Genomic DNA, 25,263 nt, shown 5'->3' with positions numbered 1-25,263 from the left:
AAAGTTAAATATACACCTATCACATGATTGAGCTATTCTAAGTATTTAGCCAAGAAATAGGAAGCATGTGTCTGTACAGAAACCTGCACACAAATATCCCTAGAAGCCTTATTTCTAACCACCCCAAATCAGGAACAACTCAATGTTTATCACCTGCAGGTTAACAGATGATGGAATATCTACAGGGTGGAATACCATGCAGCCATATAAAGGAATAGACTATTTCTTACATGCAAACCAAACCACAAAAGGAGCAAAGAGGTGCAAATAATATTTGTTTAATTTATCACGTGCAACCTGTGCTCCCAACCAAACTGAGTGACTGAGTTTTATCCTGCGGCTGCCTCCTATTTCCAGCTCCATGTCCTTCTCTGACATGTAGTGATCTCCTCCCTTCCCTTCTGCCTTCTGAAGCTCAGACTAGCCAGGGAGCAGGGGCTCAGATACTACTTCCTCAACAAGCTCTGCCATCCTTATCAAAACCTGCGTTTTTTGGGGCTGGGGAGATGGCTCAGTGGAATAAGTGCTTCCCTGGCAAGCACAAGGGCCTGAGTTCAATCCCCAGTTTCGCAAAAAAATAAAAAAAATTAAAAATAAATAAACAAATAAATAAATAAAATTAAAAAAAAACCTGCGGAGCACGAGGACGGGGACCTTGCATGTTGACCATCTGGCCTCACATTCCAGTAACCTGAGGGCTTAAGCCTTCTTCTCCGCTGCATTCTGTACTGGGCTATGGTCGCGTTCACCCCGGGGAGCTGCATGTGCACACTGCGCACCTTGACCATTTTCATTCCCTTTTCTCTCACCAGCCACCTTCCGCTAGCTTTCCTTCCCCTGATCCTCTCCCCGTCTCTATAGCGTGTACCTCCCTGCTTCCTATCATTTCTCTTTAATCTCATTCTTTAAATTATTTCTATTTTGGGCTTCTCATATTAGAGGAACCATGCAATATTCAACCTGTGTCTGATTTATTTCGGTTGGCATCATGGCTTGAAGATCCATCCACTTCCCTACAAATGACTCCAATGTGTCCTTCTTTATGGCTGAGCGCTACTCAGTTGCATTAGCTTTTCACGTGTGGCCCATCAACAAAGTAGAAGCCACCCACGTCAGGGAGACGTCTCAGTGAATAACACTTGTGGCACACAAATAAGCAAGGGAACACAAAAAAATTCTTAGATTTAGACAGAAATTCTCATTATATCTTGAGTTTGCTCCCAAAGAAGGTGTTTCCCTCACAGGAATATGTGGCATTCTTTTGATACCCATGGTATGCACACTCACTAGGTCAGCTCCTCAATGATGTGGGGATAAGTACCTGAGTATGATCTATGACCATGTTGCAGAGGGGCTGAGTCCCATAAAACCCCTGCACGCCTTGCTCCTGCTCTCCTGCCCCTCCCTACCTCCACCTCCCATAAGGCTTTGGAGCTGGTGGCAGATGTAGCTGACTGCCGCCCGGTCGTCCTCAGAAAGACGTGCTGCTTCTTCCTGTGCTCGTCACAGGTGAGAAACTTCTCTTGCTCAGCATGGAAGAGCCTCACTACATCACCCTAAGGGTCAACACAAGAAGGAATTAAAGAAAAAATGAGTTTAAAAGGAAAACTAAACTGATACCACAAGAAAAGTCAAGTACCAAAAAGCCACCAAGGCCATAAACATCAAACCTACCCCCTTTAAAATGTCATCTTTGTTATCACTCCATTTCATGAAAAGAACTATTTTCCAGCTTGTATTGCAGTTGACTGAATTGACCTAGAAAACAACCCAGAGTTATTTTTTTCACATACTTCTCATACAACCATGTCATCCAGCTCCAAAACTCCTCCTGCAGTCCCAGAAGCCAGGCTGTGCTTCAGCCCAAACACCAAAGTCTGGCATCACCAAAAACACAGCACCTGTGAAGCCAGCCACCTAGCTAGAAGAGCTCAGGTAGGTCATTTGCACCCTTCACTATTTATTTCAAACATGACTAAAGGAACCAAGGCTTCCTGCCCTTCTGCAATGCTATTTTCCTTTTCTTCTAAATCTCTTGTTCTGCGTAGCCAAAACAGCGAAGGTCAAATGGAAACAGGTACAGGTACTTATAAGATAGAATGTGCTATTCAAAGGCAAGAAGTGACCCCAGTGTATAGATTTGGAATGCAAATAATCATTAGCAAAAGCTGTATTAGTTTACTAAACATATCCAAGGCACTGAGCTACACCCTAACATGGTCTCATTTAATCCTCAGCAACACCCTAAAAAACAGGGTGCTATAGCAGGTACAGTGACGTACAGGGAGATTAGGCAACTAAGCCTATGGCTCCAGAGCTGGGCACTGGCAGACTTCAGATTTGCATCCACATCTGTCTCTCTAGGGCTTGTATCCTTAGCCCTTAGGCAAGTATTCGGGTCACAAGCAAGCTGCTGCCAATTTAGAGGCTAAGCAGATGCGCAGCCAAAAGCAAGGTGCTCTTGCAGGGATCTCATGTTTGGTAACAGACCCTTTCTTAGAAATCTGAAAAAGGCAACTTCTTTTAGGGAAATAAATCAGAAAAGTCCGTACAGCTAGAAAACAATTGCTAAAAGGGGCCCTCAGGCTTTACACATTAAAAAATAATCCCTCTGCTACACAAGGCGTAGCAATCTGAGCAGTGGGTAACTGTCAGTCCCCACCCACCACCTACTGCATTGACCTGCACATTTCTGTGGCAGTCTCAGTTTTTTTACCTCCAAAATGGGCCCAGTGGCCCAAGTCACTACTGAAGTCAGTGTGAGTGTGCACACGCTTTGGGTCCAGGAAGGCATGCTCCTGGGGTGCCACCCCACCCACAAACCATGTCTTGATTTTCCTCACCTCATTGCAGCCGGGGTTGTCCACCAGCTGATGGCTGCTGGCATGCAGGGGCTGGCCAGCATTGACGGGGTTCAGCACGACCTTGTCACCTATGACCACCTAGAAAAGGAAGGAGAAACAGAGTTTCTCACAGAGCAGATCAAAGTTGAGACTGGGTGGTGCGGGGAGGAGCCATGGGCACTGCACTGGCCCAGGCCCACTCTGATTGGAGATGCAGCACATTCGGCACGGCCAGGAATGCCTGACTCCGGTGGGAGGCTCGGCTGAGAAGGACGACGCTGAACTGTGTGCACAACTGTCATTCATTATACAGATGTATTTTCCAAGTCAATCCAGAGAAGTCAGAAAAAATTCTTAATCATTCTAACATTCTGTGGAGATACTTGCATAAACAAGCTCTTAACTAAATTTTAGGAAAAATGACATACTAAGTTTTTATTTTTAAAGAATGAAGCCATAGTTCCTAAAACAGTGCTCTTCATGTTTTTGTGACTATGACATACATTAAGAAATATGTTTCCTTCATCCATTTACTAACTTTATTCACACAGATAGCATTCATATGCACAATATATATTTGTATTTATATATATAACCTAAAGCAAACGTTATCCTCCACCAACAGTACTTACCATATTGTGTAATATAGCCTGATACTTTCTATTCTATCTGCTTTCTAAAATGATGCCACAGGCCACTAAGTTGACTCCCTGAACTATAAATGGGTGAGTACCAGTGGTTTGAAAGGCACTATTCCACAAGGACAACTATTCAGGTCATGTATGTAACTAATTCACAGCTAAACAGATTAAAGAACAGAAAAGCCAAAGCACTGGTAAGAATGAAATTCAGAACCACACACATATGTTTTTTATTACAGGGGTAGAAGGAAGGGCAATAGAGATGATTTCCTAAGACACAAAACCAATTATTTTCACTCTGATACATTTGGGGAGTGTATATAACTAAAACGGTCTCTAACTCCAAATGAGTATGAGTTTACTCAATAAATCTATCCCTCTGATAAAACCTGGGCTTGCTCTCCAATTCTCACTTAAGGATCTGTATTTACTGCACACCAGCTGTAAAAAAATGGTCTGCCCTGCATTAAGTAAAATAATGCACACAAACACACATATTTGAACTGTCCAAAGAGTGCAAACTTAAATGGCACTATTAAAAAAAGTCAGAGACATTGGGTTTGGTAACACATGCCTGGAAGCCCAGTGCTTGGGAGGCTGAGGCAGAGGCTAGTCACCATCCTGAACTCTAGGCTAGCTGGTTCAAGACCAGCCTTAATTACACACTGAGACCCTATCTCAAAAAAAGTGTCAAAATCTAGTTTCAGGTTTAAGTAAATTGAGTATTTTGAGAATACTTTGGGCTATTTAAAGTTCAAATATCTTTTTAGTACAAAGCAACTATTTTATAACCTTAATGAGGTCAAGAACATAGCTGACAACAGTTAAACATGTTCATGGGGCTGGGGAGATAGCTCAGCAGAATAAGTGCTTGCCTGGCAAGCGCAAGGGCCTGAGTTCAATCCCCGGTTCTGCAAAAAATAAATTAATTAATTAAACATGTTCATTAAGTTTGTACCACATAAAAAACTAATTTAACTAACAAATACAAGAACTGTTCTAAGTCACAATGAAAAGGATTCCTGTGGCTTTACATTCTAAAATACCATCAAGTCAGGGCCAGCTCAGGACCAGCCAAGTAAGAGCGCAGGCCTGTGGCCCATGCGCAGAAACAAGCCAGACAAGTTCTAAAATCCACTCTCCTTGGCTGGTGTAGCTATGCCTTTCCAGCCTTCATCCTTCACTCAGTTTATTTCCAAAACAGACAGGCATTTTTATTCCAGTAATGGATCTGAAACGACAGGGAGTCTCCCCGAGACATTAAGATGAGATGGCTGTTTTTGTGGTAAAATTACTGTGGTAATAGATGTTCCCAGGATTTTTTCAGAGGCCCAGTTAGAAAAACTTAGCCACTGAATTTAGGTCATACTTCTCTCCATATTTCCTTGTCTCCAAAACACTAGTTTCCATAGCAATTTGGCTCTCTTCATACGGGAGTTGCCACTGGTTTAACCCTAAACTTCTCGGGTGGAGTCTCTTCCACAGCCAGGGTGGGAGGCCTGGCCTGCAGGGCTGAGGGGTGGCGTGGGGTCTGCACTTACGCTGTCTCCAATGGATCGCAGCTTGTAGAACGGCTGGATGTAAAACCAGGACCCTTCATTTCCAGCCTCATCCAGTGTCACCCTCATGGCATTCTTCTCCAACAGAGCTGGAAGTCTCTTGTTCACAGTTAAGTATTTATTACTTTTTAAATGCAGAAGCTACGAATCCACAAAGAGAATAAGGTGAGTGTCAGTACGCCTCAGAATTTTCTACCACTTCTCTCTGTCAGATAAAATATGTATCAAACAGTCCTCCCACCACAAAGATGCTTGTGAAGTTAGAAAACTCAAAAAGTGCCTAAGGCTGTGAGTAAAAAAGAACAAACAGTAAACAGTACAGAAATAGAGGGCAAAACAAGAGAAAGGCATTTTTTTTCTTCTCAGTATAGCCTTGGGCGAGATGGATATTGCTCAGGTCAACTGAACTATCTGTCATCTGCCATCTGTCAGTGGGCAGCGCTCCTACCCTGTATAAAGGGGCTCAGGAACTGCAGTTGGGACACCTCACACCAAGCTGGAGCTAAGTCAGGCAATTCTGATCACAGCACACAAGTTCAATTTAAAAGGCAACCCTTTTAGAGGGCTGCCACTTCACCGAGAAGAACATGGTAGCTGTAGACTTCTACTTAGGATACTTCAAGCACTTTATTTTTGATTCTCTGACAATGGTTATATGAAGGGATGGAAAGACTGAAGATACAAATGGGAAACAGCTTGTGTGATAGCCTAGTTGAGGAAGAGTTAACTGAGGTCAATAGGTTATAAGTGAAAATTAAGAAGAACATGAAACACTGCCCAGGCTCTGGAGTAATGGTAGAATCTGCTTGGGACTCCATTGCCAACTGCCAAAAATCCTTCTGCCTACAGGTTAACAGACTGTTTGTAGAACACCCTTAAGAAGTCCCCAGATATTCTAACAGGGCTACTGATTCATGAGACCCAGACAATCTCTGGCCAACATAAATGAGGAAAAGGCAATGTCTCTCCAAGCCCTCACTGCCCTCTGATGAGTAACCTCTGGTCTTCCAGGCACTTGTCCAAGCTCTAGACTTAAGTGGTTCACAACCAACATCACCTTAGGTGGAGAGTTTAGGGGAAGTAATAAAGCTATGTTTAGTTTTTAAATATTTTCAGCTTATTCTGTCCTGTGCGCCTTTCAGCCATCATTAGAAGCAGATGCCAATACCACCGTACCTTTTTGGTGTGAAACTGAGACATGGCCAGATTTCTTACCCCATGTCACAGTGAATGACAAAACCTGAGATAAGAGTATACCTAGGAGTTGAGGTCCTCAGCCCCTAGGCACCTCTGCACCTCAAGCCATAGTCTCTCTGGCCTGATCATCAGGCAGCCTTGTGCTCTGGGTCTCAGGGAACTTACCTCACTCAGTCAAAAGTTGATTTTGAACTGTTTCCCCAGGCACTGGGTACTGAACTCAGGACTTGTGCACTGAGTTATGTTCACAGCCCTTCTTTAGTTTTTACCATGAGAAAGGATCTCAGGAAGTCACTAAATTGCTCAAATGACAATTTGCAACCGTTTGGTCTCAGACCCCTAGAGCTGGGATTACAGGAGTTGACAGCAAATTCTGATCCCACATGACCCCTTGTGTGGCTTCTCAACTGACAGGACATGAAGAGGAGGAAGAGGAGGAGGACAGAACCTAATCCTCAAAAAGCTTTTATGAGGTACTTCTACTATTCTAGAAGTTCTAACATACATAACCTATGTAAACCCCAAAGTTTGCTTTTACCATATTTTTAAGCAGTCGTTTCATCTTCCTGATTAGTACCACTCCCTAGCTAATCACTCTAAAAATGAGAAGAAATTACTTTGCAATGAGTAAAGTTGGCAGGATAAACAACATCTTTAAAAAAGGGATGTAGTGAAATAAAATAACATGGGCCAGCTGCTGAAAAGGCACCATCGTCTGTGCTTGGTTCAAAGTGGTCTGATCACGGACAGAGGGAGAAGGCTCCTGGCCACGAGGCCTCCTCAGAGTTTTGTGCAAAACTGAGATCTTCTGTGGAAGCCGTTGAACACGCATCAAATATGCTACTAATATAAAATATAGAAAAATGGTAATATAAGTATAAAAGTTTAAAAGTATAAAATAGCTCTTATTGTCTCAGATGAACAGCTCTGAAACAAAAGATACAAGTTACAAGGAAGCAAACTTTCAGCAAATAAGAAAAATCTTCAAACAATGGAAGTTAAAGCAAAACTATAATAAATGGGATCATTTGTAGGTTGGAAGCGTGCTGTTTGATACATTTACACATAAACTGTCAGCTAAAAGCAGAGAAAAGATATTCCAAGACATGAACCAACTAAGAGCAGCCCAAGGTTGCATCACATACAACTACAATTAAGTTTTTGATTTGATGGGTTTTTTGTTGTTTTGTTCTTTGGTAATTCATTGGTTGTCTCCATGGAGTTGTGCTGCAAAGGAATTCAAACTTTGGCATGTGTTTGCTTTCTGTTTCATTGTTTGTCATGCTTCAGCTCCAGAAGAAAAGAGGTCCCTTGATTTACCTGGATCACGTTGCCATACTGGATTACAGTTCCCAGCAATTTTCTGTTTTCTGTCTCATTCTGTTTCTTTTCCAAGTCCGCAGCATGCTGCACAGTGAGAAGAAGATTGGTCACAAAGAGGAATGTTATAGTCCTCTGCAGCAATGCAAAACAAATGTCACCAGTTAACACAAGAACCACAAAAATAAGCAAAACACTAAGTATACCCCAAGGCTATGAGGAACGAGCCAAGGGACTACAAAGCCAGTCTACTCTCTTTGCTTTGTTGGCTCTTCTGGATTCTTTAAAATAGGTTTAATTTATTTATTTGTATTTATTTAGAAAGTTCAGGTACATTTATTTTTTCGGGGATAGACTAGTCAAAATCCTCTATGTTCTTAAAGAAAGTAGAGTCAAGGCAGGAGGGAATTTGCATATTCTTTTATGATTAATAAAATTCCTCTTTAACCCAGGAATGATGGCACATGCCCATAATCACAGCACTCAGGAGGCTGGGACAGAAGGATTGCTGTGTGTTTGAAACCAGCCTGGGCTACAAAGTTAGGTCAAGGCCAGCCTGAGCTGCATAGCAAGACTCTGTCTTAAAGACAAAAATAAAATAAAATAAAATTCCTCTTTAAGGCTTGAGAGTAAAATAAAACTGAATTTAAATGCTAGTTTTGTTGGTTTGTGGTTTTGTGACCTTGCGCCTGTTCTTTAACATCTGTGAGCCTATTTCCTCTTTTGTAAAATAAGAGTAAAAATGGAACCTACACCTCAAAGAAATCACAGTGCATAGTGCCTGATCACACAATATATGTGGATTGGTAGCTATATTATTAGAAGTTAAGTATAACTCAATTAATTTTCATAGTAGGCCCTTGAAGTGAAGACTATCATCTCAGTTTTTTAAAAAACAGACAAAAAAGTTTTATATAGCTAACTGGATAATGACATTACAAAATGTAAAATCTTGTTTAGCTGTTTTCTCTACTTTTGCATACATCTGAAATTTTGCTTAATAATGTTTACCTTGTAATTGTACATTTACTAAGTGGCAAAGATAGCACTCAACTCTACAACTGGGTTAATTCCAAATTTGGAGAGTTACAAATAAGGCTGGGAAACGTCACAAATCCAAATTTGGCATACTAGAAAACATGGCAAACCTGAACAGAGGATTCTGGAACAGGCTGCAGGGAACAGCATCCTGAACATCTTTCATTAGTTCACCTCTGCTACTTTGTACTGTTACCACACACAGTAACATTAAGGGGAGCTCACTGAGATCCTAGCCAACCAGCAGACTTGTTCCAACTCACATCTTCCATCCTAGACCAAAGGAACAAAAGGCAAAATAACAAGAGAGTGTGTTCTGCCTGGAATCGGAGGGAAAGTGAAATCCCAATGACCAGCAATGTACTTCAGAAGCACATCCAGTGTCCTCTTAGAGTGTCTGCTTTCCATGATGGGTGACCTGTCTTCATTTGCACAGGGTCCCTCTGGACTGGGCCTGGGTCCAGTGACCTCTAGCTCAGGTCACTTATCTCACCAACCCTCACTCAGTATTCTCATCATGAAATGGAGACAGTACAAGCTTTTCATGACCACTACGAAGATCAGAGAAGATTAGAGGCACTATTAAGTATTCAATAATTTAGGGGGTGGATGGTGCTGGGATGCAACCCACAGCCTCACCTGTGCTGGGCAAGCACTCTACCACTCAGCTAGATGCCCAGTGCATTGAATAAAAAAACAAAAGAGAAATTAACTATCATTATTAAAAGAAGTTTCTAAAACTAAGAAATGTTCTGAACATAAAGATTTTAAAACATGACTATATTAACTGGGACAAAAATCTTTCAGTTTCCCTCAAATTCAGTATCTACTCCAGCTCTACCGGAAGTGTAGCTATTTCTAGAAAGTCATATCCTTTAAGAAAACTACAAAAAGCAATCATAGCGCCAAACAGAACTATTACAGGAGGTGAAGGATCTGTAGATGCTAGTTTGGATAACCATAGGTTGACTGCACCATATCAGCTCTTGAGAACAGTGGCCCCTTCACAGGTTTTCCTCTCTTTTGGCATCAGTTACCATGCTTCTAGTCATAGTTATACGAGGAAAACAGCCACCTAGATCAAGACACAGTGCAGACAACATGGCAGCCCTTGGTAGGGTTCTTCACTTTCTCTTCATGAACCCCATTCCTTAACTGTTCTCTATTGCTCCTAGCCCACCCTGTTGTCCCTATCTCCATGTGTGTGCTTCACCCCTCCAGAGTGCTCTTCAGAACCCACAGGTTCTGCAGTTTTCCAAACAAAACACTAGACTAGGTCCATCTGGAATGAAGTTCTATAGACCACAGAAAGTTATTCTTTCTGGTAAGCAGTTCTCAGCTAATACCGACGAGAAACCTAAGAGGGGAAAAATATCAAAGGGGAAAAAAACCCAATCAATTCAGCTCAATGAAATGTAACATTTTTTCCAAAACCAAAAATAATTTTTCTCTGCTCAAAATACCACACTGTAAGAAAATTCTTAAGTAGCATTTTTTGACTTCAAATGATTTAAGTGGTCCCTCTTGAAGAAGGGAAATTGTCCCAGACATTCTCTTCACTCAAGATTTATCAATGGCCTCAGTTTAATTCACTAATCTGTGTTTGCTCCGGTATCCATATACGAAAACTGAAACGACACAGAGAAGATCAGCCTGGAACTGTGTGGGAAGGACACCCAAATCCGGGAAGCACTACATATTTTTTTAAAAGGACCAAGAAGAGATATGTACATGCGCTGATTTCCCACAGTGAATGTATTGGTTGCAAACATACACTGATAAAAATGATACTCTAATCTAAAATATTAGGTTCTTTTTTTTTTTTTTTTTTTTGGTGGTACCAGGGATAGAACTCAGGACCCTGTTCTTTCCAGGCAAGCACATATTCCATTGAGTGATCTCCCCAGCCCTTAAATATTAGGTTCCTATCAATGCTTAGACTAGGTATGAAAGCAGCAACCCAATGGTCATTGAATATCTGAAAAGATATCAAATTAGTCATTGAAATAGTGTCTAGTCCATATTAAAGACTAATTTTAAAAACAGCAGCTCTTGCTGTGTGAGGAAGGCGCCTGTCCAGCCTGGACGCCACGCAGCCGGACCCATCCTCCAGTAAGTACTTCATCCCGGGCCAGGCTGTGAAAAGGGTCGCTGGGCAGGATGGGTCTGATTCTATCTGGGTTGGGTCTGTTGGGTCCCGGGGTCAGATGAATAAAATGTTGAATGAGAAGAAAACAAAACAAAACAGCAGCTCTGAAGAAATAAGAGCACCTGTCTAAAAACATATAAAGGGTAAAACATACAAAAAATAAATATATAATTGGAGAATAAAATGTAAGTACCTCAAGATATTCCTGAATCTTCCTTTACTTTTTTTTTTTTTTTTTTTAATGTTTTTAGTACAGGGCCTACAGGGTCTCACTACACAGATCGGACTCATAGTGATCCTCCTGTTTTCAGCCTCCCAAGTCCTGGGATTACAGGCACGTACCACGATGCCCAGTCTCAGTCTCAGTCCCCGTCTCAGCATGCCCTGGGGGCAGGGCTGGCACAGCATGTGGTGCCAGGGATCGAATTCCTGTCCCTGTGCTTTGCTTAAGCAGGCACTTTAGAAACTAAACTAAACTAAACTATCTGGCTGGCCCTCTGAGTGTCATATCTAAAATTCAGCTGTAATCACTTCTGAAGATCAAGTTTAAATTTCAGTTCTCTGACAAATTCAATATTAAAATTTTATCTCTGGGGTCAGGAGATAGCTCAGTAGAATAAGCACTTGCCTAGCAAGTGCAAGGACCTGAGTTTAATCCCTGGTTCCGCCAAAAAAACAAAATAAAACAAACAAACAAACAAAAAAAAAACAACTTTATCTCTGTTAACAAGTTTAATGATGATTCAGCCTACACATCCCTGCTGAATAAACATTAAATGCACTGGCCTATGGACCAGTCTAAAAATTCATTTTTTAAAAAATAAATTCTCTTTAAGGAGAGATGCTCCAATTCACCTCTTACTAAATGCACAAATGTCAAACATGTTCATTTGAATTGACACAACTATCCACAGACAATTTTCTTCATAAAATCAAATTTAGTTTTTAGACAAAAAAGGGCAATCATGAATTTTAGACAAAGGTAGATAAAAGGAGCAAGGCACACACTGCCCTGGTCCACTGTCTAAGGTTGTTTCCACCCTGAAAAACAAGAGCTTATGGTTTGTTAAATGCTGCAAGTAGATTCAAAAATGGGCCACAGTGTGACTGGGACCTGGCATGCTCCTTCTAGACGATCACCTAGCAGCATCAACCAAAAAGGTTTTCAAAAACATAACTTTGACATAGCAATTCTACTTTTGGGAGTTTGTCCTGCTTAGATAATCTAACATGCACACAGTGCCAATTTTTTTCTCAAAACAGCAAATATTGTCTACCCCCTCAGAAGGATTTGTTATCTAAAATTACAATGTTGTCATCCAATGGAGTAACCATGTAGTCATTAAAAATGAGAATAGATTTCTATTTGTTTGCAAGATAGTGCGGGGGCAGAGGAGGGAGCAAGCTAAACTAAGGGAAAACAGCATGCTCCCATTTATGGCTTAAATCTCCAAGAGAGCAGGGCATGTGCCAAGATAAAAGCCAAGGTTGTCTTTGAATAAAATTCATGGATCAAATCAGTAAATTTTCTTTCTCCTTTTCCTACTCATATATATTTGGAGATTCCTGTCCTGAAGTATTCTAGTTTCTCAAAAAATTCCTCATTCTTTTTCTGGCAAGCAGCCTGGATGTTTTTAAAAGCCATTGTGTAACTGTTAGCTTTTCATTCTTCAAAAATCCTGATAATTTAAATACCTGATATTATTGTCCCTTATACAGTGAATTGAGGATTGTTCTAATTTCTGAGGATAAAACACTCTATGCTATAATTTCTTCCATTATTATTCACCACTGACATTATCATGTTTCCTAAACAACATCAAGGTCAATTCATGACAGTCACCTGTTATTTTATTTCAAAAATAGAGAAATGCTTATTAAATTATTATGAAGGGTCACTGAAACAGTAGGGAAAGATTATTTATTTAAGGTCACTAAGCTCTGAAGCACATAATGTGGAATTAAATTAAGGCTTCTGAAAACAACCAACTGGTGACCTATGCTTTAAAGGACAATAAAGACTTGTCACTTCTCTGGTTCTTCCTAGTTTGTCAAAGCAAGGGCTCAATTCAAGGAATCATTTCTCAGATTCCAAACAATTGTTAAGTGCCTGTTTCAAAGTAACAGGTAAAACTTCTGTTCAGAAACAGTCGTCAAGGCTTTTGGAACAAATTATGTGATTTGAAAGTGAAAAAAGCTCATTTTGCCAAGAAACTTTTACAAAATCATGACCAAGTCCAAACCCAGCTGCCCCTGCAGAAAGAATGAACACACAGCAACCAGCCACTAGATGTCATTCTCCTTCAGAGTGCTACATTCTTGTCCTAGTCAAAAGGAAGTCAAGTGGTCTAGACAACTAATTCCTTAAATGGCAGTAATTGAAAATAATCTGACCTTTGACCACGGTGCTGCACAGAAGTTGACAAAAATAAAAATAAAAAATGGAGACTGGCCTTCAGCCCCCAAAGGCAAGTGGCTGTCCAAAACAACATTTTAATGACTGCACTAAAACATGTAGATGCCTTGCGGAGGACAGAGGCTAACCATCCAGCCAAGCAGGACACCAGAAGGGCCACAAAACCAGGCAGAGACCAGCGCTCAGGACCTGAGGGTCAGGCCAATAAACTCAAATCAGGGAAAAGATCTGACTTGCTTTTACATTTTTATAAACAACAGCACGAAAGACATGATTCATTTTCATTCTTTCATAAGGATTTAAAAGTGCTGGATCACCTTTAGGACTAATTTTTTTTTTCAACTGCATTGTTTTTTCACAATTCATTCCCACAAAGGCGCATCAAAAGGAATTGCTAACAAAACATAAGTATGCAACACAGGTTGCGAAGGAGGCTGACACAGTTTGAGGTTGGGTCATTTAGAGCTGGCCCTGAGTGTATGCTTTAAGCCTTAATTCAACTAATTAATTGAATTAATTAGCAAAATGTTTTTTTTTTTAAATGAGCTATTACACATAAAAGCACAGTTTTCTCTGTTTTTTAGCATGGGGAATAGAACTCAGGACCTGGTGCATGGTAGGCCAAACATTATATTCCCAGTCTCCTGGACTTTTATCTTCTTTTAATGTAGTAGAAAGTGGCAGTGCAGCTCCCTACCGCCTCCCATGCAGTCACTGCAGGACCTGGAGCTAATCCCTGCGGACCTGCACTCTCCACTTGGCAGCAGTGCCAAGCAAGCCCCTTTGTTCTTGTGGGCTTCCTGTTCGGCTCAGAGCAATATGAATCTGCAACCCTGCTATAAAAGCGTAGGAGAAGAATTTGAGAAGTACTAATAAGATCTCACTGAACAGAACAATAAACTACAGCAGCCAGGTAGCGCCACTAAAGACAAGCCAATCTTCCATCCAGACAGCCCCCAGGCATGTGCAATGATGAGCTCCCTCCCAGGAGACCCACAGGATAAGAAATCGTGTTCTGACCACAGGCTGCAGGGCGGTGCTGACTGGCACATGCGTGGAAGAGGAGGAGGGGGCTGGCGGTACTTAGTGGACAGGAGTCAAACACACCGGATTTTCTGTGAGACGCCTGTTTCAGTGCAGTACGAGGAACTGTCATTTATTGCATCCAATTTTATGGCTGACTGGACATTCACATAGGTTCAGAGATACCTGTAATTATCTGAATCTCGCACCTCACCCCATTTTATATCATCAATGAAAGCACGGTTTTACTAATGCCATTATTACTACGTTTTCCTTAGAAGGCACAAGTACTGTAAAGGAAGGGAAGAGCATGGTTTGGATTCTTCATGACATTTTCAAGAGTTGCTGGCCATGTGGAAAAACAGCACCATGTTTTTTAGGTCACTAGTATTATATTCATATATCACTCATGAGGTTTTTACAGAGAGGTGCAAACACTGATTCTCCTGGGAGTTTTTATTTTTAAAAAAATACAAAATGGCAATAGAAAAACTCAGCATTAGAAATGATACAAAATTTCACTAAGTAAAGTAACAGCAATCCAACAATGGTTGCTGTATTGCATGGATGCTATCTTCAAAGTAGTTGTTTAGGTTACCAGATATAAACATGCAAGATTGGTTTAAAGAAAAAACAGCAAAGAAGTTATAACAAATTCAAAAGAAAAAAAAGAATAAAAAGAATAAAAATTAAGCATTAACTCTTCCTTTCCAAAGACCAGCAGAAACCAGCAGTATAATTATCTAAAATATCCTGCATATATACACGGATATATCTTTTTCCTTTCTTTCATTTGTTCTTTCTTGTTGCTTTTTAAGCAATTGCTTATATACATTAACTTACATATATAATTTATTACTTTGCTTTTATTCCTCCATATATATGTACATGGAGCTTCTGAAAACAACTAACTGGTGATATATATATATCAGGGTCTAGAGGGTCTCACTACACAGATTGGACTCATAGTGATTTTCCTGGTTTTCAGCCTCCCAAGCGCTGGGATTACAGGCATGTGCCACAGTGCCCAGTCTCAACTACCATCTGAGCATGTCCCAGGGGACAGGGCCAGCATGGCATGCCAGGAATCAAACTCCAGTCCTTGTATCTGCTTAAGTAGGTGCCTTAATCCACTGAGCTATCTGACCGGCTCTTAGAGTTTACTTTTTAAAATTTGGTTTCTTTATTTATTTATTTTATTATTATTTTTTTTGGGGGGGGGAACCGGGGATTGAACTCAGGCCCTTGCGCTTGCCAGGGAAGTGCTTATTCCACTGAGCTATCTCCCCAGACCCCTAAAATTTGGTTTCTATAAAGCTTACTGCATACCTGTGAGTTGTATAATATTTGCTAGAAAGAACAGGTCTGTGGTGATTAATATCATCATTATTGTAATAATAATGCTTTTCTTGAAGTTGTTGAAGTCTAAACTCTAGGTCTCTGCCCCCAGTGTTTGCTATTTCTGTTTCTTCTCTCTGTCTGTGACAGGAGCCTCATACTGAAGCTCACATGTCACTTTCCCGTCCTCCAGGAGGCCCCCCCTCAGCACTGTGTCACCTTCCCTGACCCAGCAAAGACAGACTTTGGTATTCTCTCTCTGGGCTTCCCAGCCTCAGGTGGTTTGCCCTCTCGTACAGCAGTTTTGTTCTTATTCTGTGCAAAGCTCTCAAGGGATTAAGATCTGTCACTAGCACAGTGCTCGGCAGCCAATGTGTCTCGAATGCCCACTGTGCCTCGACACTAGTCCCCCAGCTGTGGATACCCTAGAGAACAAGAGACAATACCCCTGACCTTGCAGAGCTGTCTTTTTAATAAGTGACAGATAACTAAGAAACTTACTAACCATAATTGTAGAATATTATCAGTAATGAGAAATATATAAACAGAGATCTGTGATGGAGGAAAAATATTCAAGACATCTCTTAGATGAGTGGGTGGGGGAAAACATTGCTGAGAGGACAGGTAGGTTGAAACATGAAGGATGTAAAGGTCCTCGCTCAGGAAGATCCAAGAGAAGGATGTCTACATGGGTAAAATGGTGAATGCCAAGTCATGAGGTTGGCATGAGCCCGAGAGGCTCCAAGCATAAAATGAAACAAAATGAACTCGAGCCCCTCTGGCTGGATTTCAGTTCAAAAGCTTTAGAGAGAAAACTAGGGCCAAGGCATGTATGATCTTGGCAATAAAAGCTAAAAGTCTGGACCTCACTTTAGGTGCCCTGGGAGACTGCTTGTGTGTCCTCGCAAAGGCTATCAGGCCACTGAGGTTGCAAACCTCATCCTCTTCGTACCTGAAGCACTGAACCTTCACCTGCAACAGTATGTGCTGAATGAAGGAACAATTCCCTTCATACAGATTCCCTTCTCATGACCCCTACCTTACCAAACGAGGTTCATTAGTACACTGCCATATGTAAGTCTAACACACAGCATGCTCAGCTTGGTGACCTTGTGAGCTCCTCAGTGCTCAGGCACACTCTAAATCCTCAACAGCCACCATGGAGCACCAAGAGGAATCACCATTTATTTAGTTAACCACTGAGTACCTAGGACATGCCAAACTCTGTTGTAGGCATGAGGAACACGGTGCCAAGCAAGGTGGGCACACACCTCGGGCCTCTTGCAGCTTATATTCTAGCTGGGGGTAGCAAAAGGAGGCAGCCACAAAATAAACCTTATTGGAAAGATTGCAAGTGACATGGAAAAAAAATAAAGCAGGATGAGGGAAAGGTATTGGACAGTAACTTCAATAATCCTACACTGAACCTATGTCACATCCTTCTTCTAAACATCACAAAAAAGTTCCACACAGGTCAGCCTCCAAGTAGAGCAACCGTCATCACTGAATTGGAGAAACAGGCTAAGAGAGCTTTAGGAACTTGCTAAAGGACACACAGAACATCATTAGTGGAATAAGCATACTTTTACAGGCTAAATAACAGGATAAACACAGTGGTGATAGGTAAAACTTATTAAGCATTTATCATGCAGTAGGCACTGTTCATAAGCTTTTCTATCATGCAACTTTCACAACCTGCTCTTGAGGTAGATGTTCCCATTGTCCTCTTTTTAAAGTAAATGTTATAGTTACACCACTAGAAAACAGCTCCATGACTTGCTGAAGGCTACTAACTAATCAGCAGAGTTAGGACTCAATTCTAGGCAGGCATCTCCAAGCATAGATGTGCCAACCACTATTCTGCCCAAAGCCACCCCTGTAAAGGAAGTGGTGAGAAAACAGAAACTGCCAGGCACGTCGAGATGGCTAAGCTCCATCTCTCCTTAAGAGTCCTCTTCCTTACACTTGTACGAAAGAGCAGAAGCCAGCCACTAGCTGGACTTATAGCCTAACGAAGCCCACAGTGCACCACTCTCAGAACCGCCAACACAAGCACTCCTGGCCCTTATCACCAACAGCCCCTTCACCATACGTACGTGCAGTTTGTTGAGCAGCACCGCATCTGTTGTGCTGTTGGCCCCCGGCTTAGCAGCTTTCCAGAACTGCTTCTGGGCAGAGTATCGGTTCATAGGACACAGCTTAAAGAGGCAGTCTAGGAGTGAAAGCAAACAAACAAAAACTGTTACTGAGAACGCATGTACATGAACCCGACAGGAAAATGATTTCCGCTTTTATCCACACAAGGTATTTAAACTGTATTATACGTAAGTGATGGTACAGAACCCCTTTATAAGCCTCTGTTTTTAAATTTAATTCTCGCCACTATGTGACATTACAGATGAGGAAACCAAAGCTTACAGCGGGAGTCAACTATCTTTTTTCACCAGGTTGGTACCAGCAGAGATGGGACTCAGTGTTCAAGCCAATACTTCAATATTTTCTCAGTTTTCTCTTTCACTTCATGGTAGACATAGTTAAGGACAAATAGTCTTTACTGTATATAAAAATATAACCAAGGATTTCTTTATCAAAACCCACATCTCTTTAGTTCATAGAAATTAAAAATGCAATGATGACAGCCTGAACCTGGCTTATTTAGAGGTACTCCTAGTGCAGTAGCCTTTCAAATGCTGTGTGAGACACCCCACTGGGGCACACTCCCATTGAGACAGTAGTCTCTCATCCTCTCATTATCAGGGCATCAGGATGGCTTTCCAGTAGTGTAGCTGGGCTCACGAAGCTTGACACATTGTCTTACGCCATATAATCAACCCCTGCAACATGGCCAAACAGCTTTAAAAGATTTTGGCAAAGAAACTGAGATGCCATAGTACTTTAGCCCCAGTAAGCAAATAAAAGCAAAACTGATCCTTCTCTTGTCAGCCTCTATAAAGTAAAGATAATCACAACTGAACCAGATCTGAAAAAAAGTCATTTAAAATTTAAAAACATACAAAAAACTTAAATATTAGCCAAGTGTGGTGGTGCATGCCTGGAATCCTAGCACTCAGGAGGCTGAGGCAGGAGGATCATTGGGAGTTTGAGAGCAGCCTGGGCTACAAAGCTCAAGGCCAAGCTGAACTGGACAGCGAGACCCTGTCTCAAAAACTAAACTAAACTAAAATAATGTGATAACTGCTTCAGGTGGATTGTCACTTAAGCTTTGTTTTCTTAAAAATGATCAATGCGAATGTCATATTTATATATAGTTTTGTGCAAAAAATTCTAAGTATAAGTTATTGTGCAAAATACAGTATCATGGACACAAATAATAGTTTAACTTTTAGTTTAGAAACTCTAATAAAAGATATAAATTGTATTGACATGCATTAAAAGTTTGTTTTATTAAAAATAAAATGAAATAAAATATTGACTTTAATGCTGAACCTTACCCTAAAGCATATACAAATACTGAAGTATTAATGATAGCATGGTCATTATTAATATATGACGTTACTTTTGAGTCATGATTTTTATGAAACTTTCCTGATTGTTTTATAGCTTGAAAATGTATTATTGCAGCATAATTATTGCAAAATATATAATTGTAAACATATACACACACAGTACAGAGGCCAGGGGCATGTTTTTGAGAAATTTTGGATGAATCTATGCCATCAAAAAAGTCCAGAGGAAGTGCGTGCCAAGGAGCACCCCTGCAATCCCAGCACTGAGGGAGGACGAGACAGCAGGGATGCAAGTTTGAGTCCTGGCTGGACAACTTAGCGAGACTCTTTCTCAAAATAAATAAAAAAGGTTGGTTCTTAATACAAAAAAAGAAAGAGGAAGAAGAGCAGGAGAAAGAAAGAAAAATTAAAAAGGGTTGAGGCTATATTCTAGTGGTATAGTGTGCCTGGCTTCAATATTAAGTATATCCCTTTAAAAAAAAGAAAGAAAAGAAATTAAGGCAATAAGTATATTGTTCAGGGAGCCAGGAATGGTGGTGCACACCTATAATTCTAGCTACCATGGGGCTAATGCTGGAAGATAGCAGTTTGAAGTACACAGCAAGATCTCATCCCTCCACCTCCTAAAGAAACCTAAAAGTGCAGAGGGCTGATGATGAGTTCAGTGGGAGAGAACAGGCCTACCATGCACAAGGCCCTCGGTTCAATCTCCAGCACCACACACATATGCCAGAAACAATTTTCCTAGTAGGCTAATGTTTAAAATTGATACTCCAATGCATAAACACTAGTCTTTACTCCAGATTACTCTTTTTTTTTCAGTCCAGACCAATGAATTGTCACACACTGCACTCATAAATTTTGCTCAGAAAAAATAAAAAATAAAAAATTACAGAAGCAAAAGGTATATTCTTTATTTCTGTAATCTCTCTCATCATTCAGGATTTTTTTTTTCTAATCATGGACAATTATAAGATAAATATAGGAACACCGATATTTTTCAAGACTCTCATCCAGCTACTGAAAGTAATTTTCACTGCATATGAAACACATTAAGCCTTTTACAGAACAAAGGACAAAACAGGAAACCAGTTTAAAAGACGAAGTTGCTGTTGCTGTCTCTTGTGCCTTCTATAAAAGGCACAGGTCATGGTCATTTGCTGTACCAGTGGTAACCTAAATGACGTCACTGCAAGAGACACGATTCTTCTAGTTGCCTGATGTATGTGAACTCTCCATTTATCTCCTGAATAATTATGCAACCATGGAACTACTGGCCAGAATTAAATGTCCTATCTTGACCCAGACATCTAGGCTGGGCCAAAATAATTTCCTCAATCATGTAACTTGGTTTGGCTTGGTTTTTTGAGACACAGTCTTACTGTGTAGTGGAGACTGCCCTTAAGCTCACTATGTAGCCTTAGTTTGCCCCAAACTCCTGATGCTCATCCTGCCTCAGGCTTACAAGTGCTGGGATTTCAGGCGTGCATCACCATGTGTGACTATATGACTCTTTAAATAAGCAATTCAAAATGCTTGTCACCAGCATTAACTTATTTTGTGTGTGTGTGGAACCAGGGATTGAACTAGGGCCCTTGCGCTTGCCAGGGAAGCACTTATTCCACTGAGCCATCCCCCTGGCCCCAGCAATAACTTTTGATACGTAACTTACTCTACATTATAAATGGTGTTAACAATCTTAACTTTCATCAATAATAAGACAAAGAGAACAAAATGATCTATCTTTTCCTTTAATATATTTAGTGTACGAATAACTAACTGTATACAATACGGCTAGATCTACAGTGTTGAGGTGTGGCACACGATGTGAGGCACCATTTGACAACTGTGCATTATTACCAAGCCAAACCCCCACCCCCTTCAACAAATGGACTACATCACAAGGTCGAAACTGCAGGTAACTTCACATTCAACTAAAGGAACAGTGTGAGTTTAAGCACTGTCAATCCCACCAAAGCCTTGTGATAGCTTCCATACCAACTGTTTCCCTTGGACAAAACAAAGCACTACATTGGATGAAGTGTATTTACAACCAACTGTCTATGTAAATATAAGAGATGCTAACATACTAGTAACAGAACCAAATTAGCCTTGCTGATTTTGCCCTGTCTCCCTGGTTGCTTAGCAACTGATTCAAAGTGAAAATTAAGCAATTCAAATGTAATGCTAAAGTAACTTTCTCAAATTCTGCAATTCAGCAACTCCATATTGCCCTTTGCTATTTGTATGGTGCGGCAGTACAAAATTAAAGTTTTCCTGTATCCTAATACTGTGCTAAGTATAGAAATACACAAGTATAAGAAACCTAGAAGAAAAATATATACATGGAGAGAGAAAGGGAAGCATGCGTGTGTTGTGTGAGAACATGTGTGCACACCCATGTACACACACACCATGATTTGAGTTCATGCCAAAGAAATGCCACAAAGGAAATCTTGTGTGACATGTGATTTTCAGGCCTTCGAGGAATAAGCTAAGTTTTCAAAAATTACTTTGGAATATTCTAAATCTTTAGCATATGCCATATTAAATTAGCAAAGGAGAAGATAGGTGGATAGAGAGGTTGGGTGAAATATTAAAGGGCTAGAAAACACAGGAAACCGGCCATATGCCATCCTCAACTGTTCAAATGATACCCAGAGCTGGATATAGGGAGAATATTTAGCTGCTTGGTGGCTGAGTTAACTACCAAATTGGAACTTATGCACAGAAAACAGTACACGGGGACAAGAGAAACCACGAAGTTTTCCTCGAGTGTTCTAGGATGATGGAAGACAAAGGCCAGAGAACAAAAACATGGCAAACCTTCACAGGAATGCCTGTTAAGAGACTAAAGCAAAAAGTTAAGGTAGTGAAAGTTAATCTCCTCTATATCAACATCATCCTCTCCAGCTCTGCGCTGGGTTCCTGACAGCAAGAACTCAAGGTTAGGGATAGATTAGGAGCCAAATAAAAGTTCTCAATGACCCACGAAGCTCCAGAAACAATGGCAGACATTTCTCTTGAAAGTACTTCATGCTCTTAGCTTATGGGAGTGTATTCACAGACTAACGTACTATATACTGGAGTGCTTACTGTGTATGTTCAGTGCGACATGATGAAACTAGAACAGTAAACCCACTGTGTGAATTTCTCAATAGTCAAATAAACAAGTTGAATCACAGCAAATTAAAATACCATGTAGGAAAATAATTTCTTCGGACACACAATGGCTATAGTGCCTCATACAAGGAATCAGGAAAGGCATCTCCAAGGCTATGGAATCTAAACAGAGCTGAAAAATGGAGGGGGAGAGAAGCAGAGAGAGGGAGATGAGAGGGGGAGAGGGGGTGGGGAGGGGAGAGAGTGCACGTGAGAGCGTTGATGAGAAATCTGGGGGCAAAGCTTTGAAGACAGAGAAAATAACAAGTAGGTAAAAAGCCCCTGAGCTGGGGAAAAGAATCTTGACAGTGTTAAAAGAATAGAAAAGAGGATGTGAAGAGTGGTAGGCAAAAGCTGCGGCTGGACAAGCAAGCAGCGGCTGCCTCAGGCAAGTCTACGTAGGCCTGGGGAAGCAGTTGAGTCATTCCAAAAGTGGTGGGAAGCCCTCAGCCTGTAAGCAAAGCAAGACCTTGGTCTGGCTTTCATTTCCAAGGGAGCTTTGCACTGGTGGTGGTGTCTAGCAAGAAGCTGAAGGCTGGGGAGGCACAAGTCTGGGCAAGGTGAACATAAGACAGTAATTTTATTTTGTCTGTTCATACCTTGAGTTGCTTGTGCAACATTCAAAATAAAATGGTCAATAATGAGTGGCACAACCATCCACTAGTAATGGAAAAACTCAGAGCAATTGGTTATTAATGGATGCAAGGAGCAGGATGACAAAAGGGGATGAAAAAGAATAGGGAACTGGAGAGGACAGCATAGTCCAGGGGAAAAAAAAAGATTTCAAAAGGATTCCACCACAATATAGTCCATCCGGGACTGCAAGAGCCCAGCCTCCCTAGCCAAACCTAAAAACTATGCTCATTTAAGGCGAAAAAGGTTAAATGAGGTTAAAAGTTCTCAGAGGGAAGAAAACCAATCTCTCTTTCTCCATCTCTGACCAGACACTCAACTCCATCTTCTATGAAATCCAAATCTATCTTATCAAGTTTCAATAAAAGAAGATGCAAAGAGGTTAAGGAATAAAACTCAACCGTGAGGCAAAGTAAAGCCAGTGTCTCTGCAGAAAAGTGCCAACAGAAGCAAGCTGGCCAGAGTAGTGGAACCCCAGAAAGACTTAGGAACTGGAGGCTGTGGGCAGCGAGGGTGGTAGGAATGGGATAATAAGCCCATAATTAACAGTAGCCTGAAAACATATAGAAAAGACCCTCGTTTCCACCTACCCCATACAGTCAAGACAACTAACCATTCTTCAATAGAAGTACTATCTGAAGAAAACTGACCACAGAGAAATCTATGAAGCTGCAGGTACCAAGTATGAAGAAGTCATGCAGGACCGGGGACTGCAACTGCCAATGAGTGGGCTCAATACAAATGTACACATGGGATGGCTGATGCACAAGCTACGCCCAGGCAGCCTCCTCGCCACTAGCTGGTACCCAGAGCAGGGTTTGCAAACACGACCCACAGGCCGACTGCAGCCCACTGTAGCCTGACTGCATATGGCTCCAAGGCTAAAAATCACCGTTTTCATATTTTCAAATTAGAGAGAAAAAGGACAGTAAGACTTTATGACATGTGGAATGACATGAAATTCACGTTTCAGCATCCATTAAGAAAATTCTATCACCAATAAAAAATCGTACCTTGGCTTTATTTTATTTTATGGATATGTTTTCAGTACAAGATACTTTCATTAATCTTAGGGAGTGGACACAGGTACTTAACATATCTTGATTCTTTTTATTTCCCTCCCCCTCTCCACCACCTACTTCCTTCTGTCTCTAGATTTTTCCCCATTTTCATTATTATTATTATTATTATTATTATTATTATTTTGTATTTTAGGGGAGGGTCTACAGGGAGTTCATGATCTCACTATTAGATCATACTCATAGTGTTCTTCCTGTTTATAGCCTCCCAAGAGCTGGGATTACAGGTGTGCGCCACCTTGTCCAGTCTTAACTGCCATCTCAGCACACCCCAGGGGTAGGACAGGCAGGCAGGCCCCTGTGCCTATTTGCAGATAATTTAGTCCACTGAGCTATTTGGCCAGCCCTTCATTATTATTTTTTTTATTATTATTTAGTTGAATTTGCAACACATAATGATTACACTCATTGCAGGTAATTGCTACACATACATGATATATGTCATAAGTCCTATTACGCCTCCTCCCCCACTTCCTTCCCCTACCATTATTTTCTTGGCCCCCTTCTATTTGCAAAAGATCTTCCTGTTTCCTTTCTTTTTTTTTTTTTTACTTTGCTCTTTACTTGTACTTTGGATTACTCAAATGAGAGAAATCATATAGTACTTAAAATGTGGTGTGATTTGTTTCACTTAGCAGTATGTTTTCAAAATGTATTCATTTTCCTAAAAATTTCTCTAATTTATCCTTCTTTATAGCCAAGTAGTAATTCATTATGCATACTGAAGATACCACATTTTCTTTATCGATTCATCTGTTGATGGACATGTGCTGCTTCCAAGATTTATCATTTACAAATTTCACTGCTATAAACACAAGTATGCTTGGATAGCTATAATATGATGTCTTTAGGGACGATACCTAGAGGAGGAACAGCTGGGTCAATGAAACTTGTATTTTCAGTTTCTTGAAAAATCTCCATATTAATTTCTATACTGGTTGTACTAGTTTATATTCCCATCCACAATGCAGAATGGTTACTTCTTCACTGTAGCCCCAACAGCACTTGTTAGTATGATTTGATGACTGCCAATCTTTCTGGCCTAAGACGAAATCTTAGTGTTGTTTTAATCTCCATTTTTCAGTTGGCCAGGGGTGCTGAATATTTTTTTCATATATTTCCTGCTATTTGTACTTCTTCTAAAAAATGTCTGCTCATTTGAGTTGCTTAAATCTTGAATAGATCTTTTATTTTGGAGAGTCTAATTTCTTGAGTTCTTTAAATATTCTACATATTAGTTTTCTGCTAAAGAAATAACTAGAAAAAAATTTCCCATTTTGTTAAAAAAAACCAAATAGTGTTTGTTTGGTTTATACTGACACAGGGTCTCACTATGTAATGTAAACTGGCCTGGAACTCACTGTGATCCTCCTGCCTTAGCCTCCCGAGAGTTGAAAT

The 25,263-nt window shown here is 40.7% G+C and overlaps 1 protein-coding gene and 1 non-coding gene across 2 annotated transcripts in view; one reads left to right on the top strand and one right to left on the bottom strand.

Annotated features, from left to right (window-relative positions):
* Nucleotides 1–25,263, bottom strand: part of Itpr1 (inositol 1,4,5-trisphosphate receptor type 1) — a 381,954-nt gene that overhangs the window by 208,853 nt on the left and 147,838 nt on the right. The window contains exons 5-10 of the mRNA XM_023713283.1: nucleotides 17,621–17,736; nucleotides 7,561–7,647; nucleotides 5,026–5,184; nucleotides 2,844–2,942; nucleotides 1,675–1,758; nucleotides 1,410–1,556 (exon numbers count right to left, since the gene is read on the bottom strand). Coding sequence (XP_023569051.1) covers nucleotides 1,410–1,556; nucleotides 1,675–1,758; nucleotides 2,844–2,942; nucleotides 5,026–5,184; nucleotides 7,561–7,647; nucleotides 17,621–17,736 — 692 coding nt within the window. The remainder of the gene's footprint in view (nucleotides 1–1,409; nucleotides 1,557–1,674; nucleotides 1,759–2,843; nucleotides 2,943–5,025; nucleotides 5,185–7,560; nucleotides 7,648–17,620; nucleotides 17,737–25,263) is intronic.
* On the top strand, nucleotides 10,200–10,302 carry LOC111816354. The gene has a single exon (XR_002820768.1). It is a non-coding gene; the product is annotated as a U6 spliceosomal RNA (small nuclear RNA).

The sequence above is a fragment of the Octodon degus genome, unplaced genomic scaffold (genome assembly GCF_000260255.1).
Source record: "Octodon degus isolate 3935 unplaced genomic scaffold, OctDeg1.0 scaffold00030, whole genome shotgun sequence".
In the NCBI taxonomy this organism is placed as follows: Eukaryota; Metazoa; Chordata; class Mammalia; order Rodentia; family Octodontidae; genus Octodon; species Octodon degus.
Note: the sequence above shows the minus strand (reverse complement) of the source record. Positions and strands in the feature narration are given on the sequence as shown.